The 12,168-nt window shown below is 45.9% G+C and overlaps 1 protein-coding gene across 1 annotated transcript in view; it reads right to left on the reverse strand.

Annotated features, from left to right (window-relative positions):
• SARDH (sarcosine dehydrogenase) overlaps positions 1–10,175 on the reverse strand; it is a 50,047-nt gene extending 39,872 nt beyond the window's left edge. The window contains exons 1-7 of the mRNA XM_080989777.1: positions 10,083–10,175; positions 8,462–8,535; positions 5,016–5,340; positions 2,947–3,125; positions 2,544–2,723; positions 2,226–2,349; positions 1,672–1,772 (exon numbers count right to left, since the gene is read on the reverse strand). Coding sequence (XP_080845903.1) covers positions 1,672–1,772; positions 2,226–2,349; positions 2,544–2,723; positions 2,947–3,125; positions 5,016–5,334 — 903 coding nt within the window. The 5' untranslated portion in view covers positions 5,335–5,340; positions 8,462–8,535; positions 10,083–10,175. The remainder of the gene's footprint in view (positions 1–1,671; positions 1,773–2,225; positions 2,350–2,543; positions 2,724–2,946; positions 3,126–5,015; positions 5,341–8,461; positions 8,536–10,082) is intronic.
• Positions 10,176–12,168: the final 1,993 nt, after the last annotated feature.

Raw genomic sequence — 12,168 nt, forward strand, 5'->3', positions numbered from 1 at the left:
CCCATAATTAAATACAATATGCTCACATAGAGACTCCCTTAAAAGGTAAAGGGACCCCTGACCATTAGGTCCAGTCGTGACCGACTCTGGGGTTGCGGCGCTCATCTCACTTTATTGGCCGAGGGAGCTGGCATACAGCTTCCGGTTCATGTGGCCAGCATGACTAAGCCGCTTCTGGCGAACCAGAGCAGCGCACGGAAACACCGTTTACCTTCCCACCGGAGCAGTACCTATTTATCTACTTGCACTTTGACATGCTTTCAAACTGCTAGGTTGGCAGGAGCTGGGACCGAGCAACGGGAGCTCACCCCGTCACGGGGATTCGAACCACCAGCCTTCTGATCGGCAAGTCCTAGGCTCTGTGGTTTAACCCACAGCGCCACCCGTGTCCCATAGAGACTACCTTACACTGCGTTTAAAACCAAAATCGCATTTGGATAGAAACTGTTTCTCAGGCGGCTAGTCCTAGTCTTTATAACCCTGTACCTTCTTCCAGAAGGCAGAAGCTGAAAGAGATCATTTCCAGGGTGCGTAGTATCCTGCACTATCTCTGCAGCTTAAATGCTGAAATCACTAGTTTAGATAGTGTTATTGCTTTGAACTGTTTTTGCAAAAGCATTTTAATGATATAGTTACTGATGCATTTGCTGCCCTGGGCTTCTTTGGGACAAAAGGCAAGATACAAAATTAGTGGTAGTAATTGGTGGTCGTGATAGTGGTAGCAACCAAAGTAAGACACTCATCTGATTAGGCTCACCAAGTGGCCCCTGGAGGGGCGAGAGTAAAGTGAGGAGCATAGGGTCCTACATCGGCTACACTGTAAAGCGATTTGGTGAAGAAGAAAAGGACACACACACCCCAACCCGCCACTAAAGGATCTGAGACGTCTTCCACAGCAATCACTGATGCAAAGCACTAGCCTCTCCTGGGCTGCGTTAGAGGGTCTTAGAAGGACATCTAGTGGAAAGATGAGGAATAAACCATCTCGAGACTGCCTAAAAATTACAGCAGGCACCCATCACAAAATTTAGTGCGGACCCTGATTTGGGGCTTTGTAAAGTAGCCCAACTTCGTAGAAGGTGCTTCATTGGCTGCTCAGTTCAGCTTAGGGTCTGTCTGAGCCTGTTTCATTTCCCCACTATTCATTATTGGAGGGAGGTGGATTGTGGGGGGTGGGAAACTGCAGCTATTCTCCTTATCACAGGACAAAATTTGCAAGCTTGGTGTAGCCCCATCAAATTGCAGATTATGCTCACACACCACCACACCACACCCACGAACATTAAAAAAAAAATTCAGCAAAATTGGATGAAATTTGCAGGTAAGATTGTCCGTTCCAGAGGCACAGATCCCACCAAATTTCAGAAGAATAGATGCAGTGGTTTTCTTGCAGGGGTAGCTGTTACAGTTTTAGGTTGGGTTAAAACAAAAATCACCTAATCTCCCCTAGCATTTTGCTAGTCAGTAATCCACAATAACGTCTAATAATTTCAGTGGTTCTACTCTGTATATGACTGTTTGGATAAAACCCAATATTTATATCACACTCTTCAATCAATATAAACCATGAGCAGTCTTCAACAAAGGGTTATGCTGTGGTACACACAAGAGAGAGAAACTAAGAAAATTAGAAAGCACTGGATTAAAAACTAGTATCTGCAATCCACTAACCTGGATCCCTTCTATCCTCTCTGTGACGACATACGCATGGTGCATTGCCACAAGTGGCACATTAACACCGGCCATCTTCCCCAAGGACTGGGCCCACACACCTGTTGGGAGAAGGAAGATCTACCATTGGATGACCACAGCAATCAGGGATGCCTTCGGGGTGGGAAGGACTCGTTGATGCACTGAGCTCACATCAGCTTCTGGTTTGCTTGACAAACGGCTATAGCTCTTTGCATGAAGAAGACTCAGTTAGTACTGGGAAAGTCTCCATCTGAAACCCTGGAGAGCAGCTACCAGGCAGTGTAGAGCTAGAAGGACTAATGGTCTGACTCAGGATAAGGCAGCACACTGGCAGAGCATCTGCCTTGCATACAGAAGGTCTCCGATTCCGTCCCTAGTGGCATCTCCAGGTAGGGCTGGGAGAGATCCACTGTATGAAACCCTGGAGAGCTGCTCCAGTCAACGTAGACAATGCTAATTGAAATGGACCAAGATAGAAGGAACCCCAATGGATCGTGGTTCTAGAATCTGGAGGGAGGAGACATTTTTCTTACCCATGCAGTTCACCACGCAGGGAGTCTGGATGGTTCCATGGTCTGTCACTACAGCTGCTACCCGTCGGGCTCCCATATCATCCTCCCTTAATTCAATGCCTATCACAGGGCAATTCTCAATCACCTAGACAAAGCAAAGTGACAAAGAAGCTGCATGTTTTTCTTTCCTGCACTTAAACCCCACCCTTCTTCAAGGAGGCATACACAGTTCTCCCCCTCTCCATTTTATCCTCACAACAACCCTGTGAGGTAGGTTAGGATAAGAGACAATTACTGGCCCAAGGTCACCCAGTGAGCTTTATGGCCCTTGTGACTCACCAGAGCTCCTCGGGCGGTGGCTGCCCGGGCGAGGGTCATACAGGTCCCAGCAGGATCCATCGTGCCATCCTTGGGGACGTAGAGTGTGCCATAGAGGTCATCCACATTCATCAAGGGATACAAGTCTTTTGTTTCCCCAGGCGATAGGACATACGATTCAATACCATAAACTTTACCTAGCTAGAAAGCATATCAAGAGGACAAGTGTCTCACAAAACAACATCCAAGAGACTGACTAGTGGATCAAGCAGAGATCTATCTAGTTCTGTCCTCACAGCAGCCAACTAAATGCCCCAATAGGAAACCTGCAAGCAGGACCTGAAATGGGACAGAATTAGCTCCTCAGGCCCTCCTTATTCTCCTTGACAGAGGAGAGGAACCAGCTAGGACATTTTCTACTTACAGACATGAGCCTTTTGTATTCGTCCAATCTTTGCTTGTTAGAGGCAATGAAGAGGCCACCATTTTGAATCCATCCCGTGTGGAGGCCTGTCTCCTGCTCTAGGTCTTGGCTAACGACGGTACGAGTATGAGCCAACAGTTCAACCTCCACATCACTGGGGCGCAATTGCCACAGCAGGCCTAAGCGAGACAGGAAGGGAAGGAGGTAAACTATTATTCAATATGGATGTAAGGTGGTGTCAGTTTCCATTGTGGCCCAGGTTCGGCACACAAAGCACTGTTTCCATTCCACAATGGTTTGGTTTGCAAACCGAAGACGACAATAGTGAATACCGATTTATATTTGCTGGATCTGTTTCTGTTCCAGACATGGGGCAAGTAAGGCAACACTGACCATTTTCCCATTCCTGTTTCCATTAGAATTTTCTGGCATCCCTGTTCTTCAATGAGCAGGGGAAATTGGACACTGTGCCACATTTAAGGCATGCATAAACTATCAGCAACTAGGATCTCTTGTCTCTGCCAGGAGAAGGGAGCATCCTCTATGAGCACAGGGATGAAATTCGTTAGAAAAGAACAACTGCCGCTGCCATCCCTCCTGCAGGAGGCAGAAATGGCCATCAACTTGGATGGCTTGAAAACTGGATTCGACAAATTAATGGAGGAGGAGGCAGCTACCAATGGCTACTAGCCATGACGTCTATGTTCTGCCTCCACTGACAGAGGTGGTACGCCTCCAAATACCAGTTGCTAAGAACTGCAGGTGGGCAGAGTGCTGTTGCTTCCAGGACCTGCACAAGCATCTGGTTGGCAACTGTGAAAACAGGATGCTGGACTACTTGGGCCATTGGCCTGATCCAGCAAAGTTCTACTTATGCTCTTAAATTCAGGCATTCTCTGCAGCAGACCCTAAGCTGCTCTGTGCCTCCCCCACAGAGATGCACCTTGCATCAGGGTCGCTGTGAGTGGTGCAGAGACGTGTGAACACCAACCTAAGCTCTTTGGAGAAGAAGCGGGGCTAAAATTTGGTAAAACAAATAAATAAATATTGGAGAAGAAGCGGGGCTAAAATTTGGTAAAACAAATAAATAAATATTGGAAGCTTTCATTTTTTTGCATTGTAGTTTTTGCCTTCTTACTTTATGGCTGAATCATTGAGCTTTCGTTGGATTTTTTTTACATTGTAGTTTTGTATTGTTTGTTTTTACTTTATGATAGATTCATTAAGTTGTTTATTGGACCCGTGGGGGCTTTTTTTTTGGTAATTTTTGAATATTGTTTTTTTCTGTTAATTTTTATTACTTCATTCCCCTCTCTAAGATTGAAGAGCAGGCTACAAATACTGTAAATGAATGAATGAATGAATGAATGAATGAATGAATGTACACCACCCATCTGACTGGGTTGCCCCAGCCACTGTGAGCAGCTTCCGGTGGATATGAAAACATAATAAAACATGGGTAGGCAAACTGGCCAGATCCAGCCCTATCACCTTCTAAATCTGGCCCGTGAACAATCCGGGAATCAGCGTGCTTTTACATGTGTAGAATGTGTGCTTTTATTTAAAATGCATCTCTGGGTTATTTGTGGGGCATAGGAAATCATTCATTATTTTTTTCCAAAACATAGTCCAGGCCCTGATATAGTCCAGTCTGAGGGACAGTGGACCAGCCCCCTGCTGAAAAAGTTTGCTGACCCCTGTAATAAAACATCAAACATTAAAAACTTCCCTTTCCAGGGAGGTTTTTGCCTTCAGGTGTCTTCTAAAAGTCAGATAGTTGTTTACTTCCTTGACATCTGATGAGAAGGCGTTCCACAAGGTGGGCACCACTACTGAGAAGGCCCTCTACCTGGTTTCCTGTAACCTCACTTCTCACAGTGAGGGAACTGCCAGAAGGCCCTCAGTGCTGGACTTCAATGTCCAGGCTGAATCACAGAGATGGAGACGCTCCTTCAGGTCATATCAGTAATACTACAAATCATCACCATAATCTCTGGCACAGGCAACAGACAGAGCCTCCACAGGCCTCTTCAGCTATCTAATTGCATTTCTTTCCCCTTTCCCTTTACCTGCTGTATGCCAGGTGGTCCCTGAGGTCAAGCGGTCCCTCTCCAGTAAGACAACGTTAGTCACCCCCATCTTGGCAAGATGATAGGTGGTCTGGCACCCTAAGCTGCCTCCGCCCACCACCACCACATCAGCAGATGCTGGGACTGGCTTGGTGGGCCCTTGGCCCTGAGGGGCCTCTTCCTTCAAGGTCTTCTGATAAGGGACACTCTTTTCGGTCTGCTGGCCTGTCGTCCTGCTGCTAAAGAGTCGTATGTGTCTCCAGGGACATGGCGGTTGGAAGGAAGAGGCAATTCGAAATGCTTGCTTCAAGGTGGCCATGGCGATCTGGAGAAGAAAGCAAAGGCATTGATGCAACTCGCCAATCTATGGAGTCAAAATCCTTCTCTTTAACAAATGGGTGCTTATCATTCCCAAGTCAATGTGTTTAGCCTCAGGGTAGCAGACGCGAACACTGCTTTATTCCTGTAGTGATGAGGGTGTTAGAAGAAGTTGTAAAGGAAAGGTGATGGAGAGGAGGAAGAAGAGAAACTTCAACTTGGGTGCTTTTCCAGTTACATCATTCTCATGGTTATTTAAAGGGTTGGGGTGCTGTAAAACCATACAGTCCAGTGCCTAAAATTACCCAGCTGCACCTCTGTTTCTCTCTGAGGTATCCCAGCAAGCTTAAGAAAAAACCCCAAATCCCCCAGAACACATTCTCAAAAACACTGCTCCATGTTAAATGAACTATAAATAAGGCAACTAAACTCATATTCATGTTTTAACTTGTATTGTAATAGACACCTCTTAATTAAGTGTCTTCATTTGGCCAAGCCCTGGGGCAATTCAATTTTGGATAGCAGGGTTGTGGGGAGGGGTGTGTGGAAGGGTGGTTCTAGTTGCTGGAGGGTCAGGACTTTGGGTGTGTCTTTCCTTCATCTGAACTTCAAGCCAGAGAGTCTGCAGGAAGCAGAGGAGGCTCTGTCTCTGCACAGAACCAGGGAGAGGGAAGAGATGCCCAGACTGCTCAACATGCAGAAGCAGAATTCAAAGTCTCCCTGCTTGAAACCCTGGAGAACTGCTGCCAGACATTGCTGACAGTACAGTGGTACCTCGGGTTACAGGCGCTTCCAGTTACAAACACTTCAGGTTACAGACTCTGCTAACTCAGAAATAGTACCTCGGGTTAAGAACTTTGCTTCAGGATGAGAACAGAAATCGTGCAGCGGTGGCGCAGCGACAGCAGGAGGCCCCATTAGCTAAAGTGGAGCTTCAGGTTAAGAACAGACCTCCAGAATGAATTAGGTTTTTAACCCGAGGTACCACTGTACTGAGCAGTGTGAACCCTAATGGTTTGGACTCTGCAAAAAGCAGCTTCCAGTGTTTTGATAAGAGTTCTGCTATGCTTCCCTTTTCATTAATCATCCATTTGCTTTTATCCTGCCTCTCATTTTGAAATTCTATTATTATTACTGGGTTATATCCAATGTTTGTACTACCTTTAATTGAAATTAATGGCACGACTCACTTAGGCCCATGAATTTTAATGGGTCTGCTTCATGTGAGACAATCCATTATTATTTCATTTATATCCCACCTTTGTTGCCAAGAGCCAGCGGTTAGGAGCTTTGGACTTGCATATGAGAGCTGGCCTGGTTTTATTTCACTGCTCCTAATTCCAAGCTCCAGTGTGCACACCCCCACCCTCTCCGGGCTCCTCCACTATTCCATCAGAGTGAGTTTCTTGGAATCCTGCACAGTCAACGAATTCCTCTGTCAAGCAGGCTTGAATCTCTGCTTTTGCAGTAGGGACCTGAGACTCTCATTTGCAACAGACACACACCCTTTCCAAAAGATGAAACCTTGTTTGAAAAATAGTAATTTTCCAACACAGCTCTCTGGTATGAATATAAACACCACAGCTTGAAAGAGACAAGACTAGAACAAGGCAAACACTTAAAATACACATTCCCATGCAATGCAGGAATTTCAGCTATAATACAGTGGTACCTCAGGTTACACACGCTTCAGGTTACAGACTCTGCTAACCCAGAAATAGTGATTCAGGTTAAGAACTTTGCTTCAGGATGAGAACAGAAATTGTGCTCTGGCGGCGCGGCAACAGCAGGAGGCCCCATTAGTTAAAGTGGTGCTTCAGGTTAAGAACAGTTTCAGGTAAAGTACGGACCTCCGGAACGAATTAAGTACTTAACCTGAGGTACCACTGTATCCATGACAGAAGGCCACCCAACCTCTGTCTAAAAACCTCCAAGGAAGGAGTTTCCACCACTTCCCGAGGGAGTTCATTCCACTGTCTAACAGCTCTTACTGTCAGAAAGTTATTTCTGAAATTGTTGGTACAGGTTCTACCATCCAGAGCAGTAGAAAACAAACTTGTTCCATCTTCCATATAGCAGCCCTTTGGATATTGGAAGATGGCTATCATATCTCCTCCTCTTTTCCAGGCTAAACATCCCCAACTCCCTCAACCATTCCTCATAAGCTTGGTTACCAGACCCTCAATCATCTTGGTTGCCTTCATCTGCACACCTTCCAGCTACTCAATATCCTTCTTAAATTGTGATGCCCAGAAGTGGACACAGTACTCCAGGTGTGGTCTGACCAAGGCAGAATAGAGCAGTACTATGACTTCCCTGTTGATGCAGCCTAGAATGTATTAGCTTTTCTTGCTGTTGCATCTCACTGTCGACTCATGTTCAGCTTGTGGTCTACTAAGATCCCAAGATCTTTTTCATATGTACTACACACAAGCCAGTGTCCCCCGTCTTATATTAGTGCATTATATATGCTTGCTTACTGAGACATATATAAAAAGCTGACTTAGGTAAAGGGACCCCGGACCATTAGGTCCAGTCGTGACCGACTCTGGGGTTGCGGCGCTCATCTCGCTTTATTGGCCGAGGGAGCCGGCGTACAGCTTGCGGGTCATGTGGCCAGCATGACTAAGCCACTTCTGGCAAACCAGAGCAGCACACGGAAACGCCGTTTACCTTCCCGCTGGAGCGGTACCTATTTATCTACTTGCACTTTGATGTGCTTTCAAACTGCTAGGTAGGCAGGAGCAGGGACCGCGCAACGGGAGCTCACCCCATCGCGGGGATTCGAACCACCGACCTTCCGATCGGCAAGTCCTAGGCTCTGTGGTTTAGACCACAGAGCCACCCGCGTCCCTTCATAAAAAAGAAAAGCTGACTTACAACAGGTCAAAAATAAAGGACTTCTTCATGCAACAAAGAGTTATGGAACCTGCCTGCAGGAGGCAGTGATGGCCACCAACTTGGACAGCTTTAAAAGAGGATTAGCCCCATTCATGCAGAATAAGGCTATCATGCTTTACACAGTTGATGCATGGAACACAAAACATCCACTTCATGCACAGCTCATATGCATGCCAAACACCACCCTCAAATGCAACATAAAGGAAAGTCAGCTCCATCCTGTTTACCTCTGAAGTCAGGTTGCTGCCGGACTCTTCTCTCTGGCTGCTAGAAGTGCTGGGCTGGGCTGTCAACCACGCTGCTATTACACAAAAAAATTAAGCAAGAGTTGAAAGAGGACACCAGATCAGAAGTGAAGGCAGCAGCAGCTGCTGCTGCTATTGGCCAGGGGCTGCTAGTCCCAGAGTCCAGCCAGTGCATTTCTGGGAATGTGGAGTGACGTGTACACAGCTCATGTGCATGGGCATAGCCAAGGGGGAGCAGGCAGGGGCAGCTGCCCACCCCAACCAATAAAAATCTATAAAAATGCATAGCTAACTGAGGTTCTCCCCTGCCAAAAAAAGGCCTGCCCCCCAACAAAAATCCTGGCTATGCCCATGCTCATGTGGACATATCCTGCCTCAGAAGAAGAAGCTCCTTCTGTGCATCTGTGCGCATTTGGGCAGCAAGCTTTCGCAGAGTCTGGCTTGAAATAGAATCACATAATTCTATGCTCCAATGGGCAAGCACAGATGTTTTTGGCACAATTAACAAAACGAGGGCATGCCTTGCATTGAACTTTGCACAGTACTAACTTGTGGGATTTGTTGATAGAAAATCTGTTGTCAGTGGCAGCACCGGGGGGGGGGCGGGGTAGAATTCATGTGGGCACAGCAGGGCAAAGTATATTTGTAAACTAACAGCATGTGTTAATAACCAGCAATGTAGGTAGCAACTGTTGGGGGAAACAAATTCCTTGTTTTGGGGTGTATTGGGGGCCCCCGCATGCCACACATGTCTGTTTTATGGTTGCCATACATCTGGGATTTCCTGGACATATACAGAATACTGCAGTCAGAAGCAGTGTCTGGGCTGAAATCGTTTTTTTAAAAAATAATAATTAATGTCCAGGAAAATCCAGACATATGGCAAAAAAGCTCAACAATTTTTTTGTTTGATGGTTGTTTAAAGAAACATCAGACAATATCATGCTGAAGGAGAGGCGGCAACTGAATGGATCTCCCCCCCCCAAAAGAAAATACATTGGGGAGATATTTGGGGCAGAAGTAGATTTTACAGGAACAGAGACTCATAAATGGCAGTTAATCCAAGTCTGCAAAGTGAATATTTATGCGTTTCCAAAGCTTTATACATAGCACTGGTCAGGTTTTCTAGATATTCTTTTTTATATCACACCTTTTCCTCCACGGAGCATAAAGCGGCGAACATGGTTCTCCCCCTCTCCTTGCTACCTTCACAACAACCCTGAGATGAAGGACTAGGCTGAGAGAGACAGCGACTGGCCCAATGCCACCCAGTGAGATTCATGCTGCTGAGTTCGGGATTTGACCCCCTGGTCTCTCCCAACGGTCTACTCTAAACACAGCTACATCAGCCTTCCAATGTACATAGCCACTTTTACAGAGCTCTCTGCCCCACCGAGCTTACAATCAATTTGATTCAGAACTGGAAGGAGACAACCGAAGGAGAAGGAGAAGAAGAAGGAAAGGCAACTAGCAGCAGAAGAAAGAGAAAGAGAGAAAGAGAGAAAGAAAAAAAAGAGAAAAAGAGAAAGAGAGAGAGAGAGAGAGAGAGAATGCAAGTGGCAGTGCATGCGTAAGTGTTCGTGTGAGAGAGAGAGGATTATACCTTTGCTTCTTTCTGAGCTCTTTCAACAGCACCACACTTCTCTCCCGCGCCAGCAAACGAGGCAACTTTACAGCGAGAACCATTCCTTGTAAGAACAATCAAATGTGGGCAGTGTCGGCTAGCTGGGCTCTTATTGGACAAGAGACTGGAGAGGGAGGGGTTTGCCACAGTGCAGCTGAGGAAGGAGGGGCTGGCTGTGTTGAAACTGGGTTAAAGAGCCAGACCTCCCGTAGAGGGGAAAGAGGGGCGGCTCAGGGATCATCTTCCGAGCTCTGCCTTTGCACATTTGCACATTCTGCCGGTTGTAGGCTGTGCATTTTCTGAGCTCCGCAAAAAATCCTGTGCACCAATTAAGGAGGAGACTTTTGCTTTCAATAACGTTTCCTTTATTTGTAAAAAGTATTTCTATTCCACCCCCTTACAAAATATTAGGGAGCTGTCCAGCAAGGTAGAAAATCTTTAAAAGCAGTGTGAAGCAAGTCTTGAAAACGACTGGCTAGACGAAAAATCTTTTTAAACAACTGCCTATGTCTGTCAATGTAAGCGAAAGGTCTTCAAGATTCACCTGAAAGGGAAAAGTTAGAGGCTGCCAACCGCGTCTCTGCAGGAAGTGTGTTCCATGCAGCACTGGAACAGCAACGCCAAACACGGAAGGTGGGATTGGGCCCTCTTAACAGGTCGGATAACTAACTTGTAAACCGCTTAGAGGTTTTACTACAATCAAGTGATAAACGTTCTTGAGTAAACACATAAATGAAATAATTACCTCCAAGCAGAGCTTTGTGGCACAATAAAGGGCTATCAGTCTTGCAAGCAAAGGGAAAGTTCAAAGTTTCAGAATTTATTTATTTATAAGAATAATTATATTCTGCCATTCATAAAAGAAATCAAAGCTGTTTAAAATAGCAGCACCATCCCGATACAATAAAAATGAATGTAAAATGTATCCTCTCAGTTGTGTGCATAAGCTTTCTGGAATAGAAAGGTTTTCAGCAGAGTTTGAAAAGTTAAAACAGAAGGCGCCTGCTGAATTGGGCGTGTGAGCCTGCCAATGTTTTCCAAAAGGAGCTGAATTTAGGGCCTTCTCACTGCTTGCCCCAGACTTTGGAACTCCCCTCCTCTCCAAGCCAGACTGGCTTCTTCCTTGGTGTCCTTTGACTGGCAGGTGAGGATTTTCTTGTTCCAACAAGAGCAATAACTGACTACTATAACGAAAGAGCTGGTGCGGTGCTGTTTTTATTGTAATTTTCCATATGTTTATAATAGTCTGTGTAAAAATTAGTGTGCACATGCGGGGCAGTGGAGAGGAAAAAACAAAATTAAGAACAGAAGCAGAAATATTTTGTTATTGGGGTACACGAAAGCAAGAAACACACACCACAGGACATACATACAGACGTGGTCCTTTCCTGCAACATTCTCCCTGCCCCCATAAAGCTAGGTGACTCTTAAGGAAGAAGGGGGTTGCCTGGGGGGGGGAGGTAAAAAACAAGAGGGGAGAGGGATGTTGGAGTTGAAGGAGAGAGAAACACAGATGACACTCCCCACTTTCAGGGTTATTTTTACATCTTTCCATATAAGACTGGGGGGGCTCTAAAAATGGAGGAAGGTGCTGGTGGGATTTTTTGGTGAGAGGGGGGCGTTAAAAAAGGCAGAAAAAAGCTACAGGAGGGGACACACACACACTTCCAAGCTGCACATCATCCAGTTGTTTTGCTGTTTTCTTGCATTTCTCAATCCCTCTGTGTAAAACCACGGAGATGTTAGTTTGTTTATTTGGTTTGTTTGTGCGTGGGAGAGATTTTATTAAGACAAACAGTAGCAGCTAGCAGGCACCATTCAAAAGCCTCAGATGCTGCTCGGAAGAGGACCCGGGAGATGCGAGGAATCGAGAGAAAAGCAGCTGCTTCTGCATATATGTTTTCATTTTATCTTTAAAGCGGGGCAGCAGGTTTTTTGTTTTTGTTTTTAAGAGAGAGAGAGAGATGCAGGAAGACATGGACTGCAAGTAAATTAAGGGAAGGGAAGAAAGGAGGGGAGGGAAGCTGCAGGTCCCCTAAACATTCCTCAAGTTTCCCCAAGGAGC

This window comes from Podarcis pityusensis (genome assembly GCF_964106645.2).
Source record: "Podarcis pityusensis genome assembly, chromosome: Z".
Lineage (NCBI taxonomy): Eukaryota > Metazoa > Chordata > Lepidosauria > Squamata > Lacertidae > Podarcis > Podarcis pityusensis.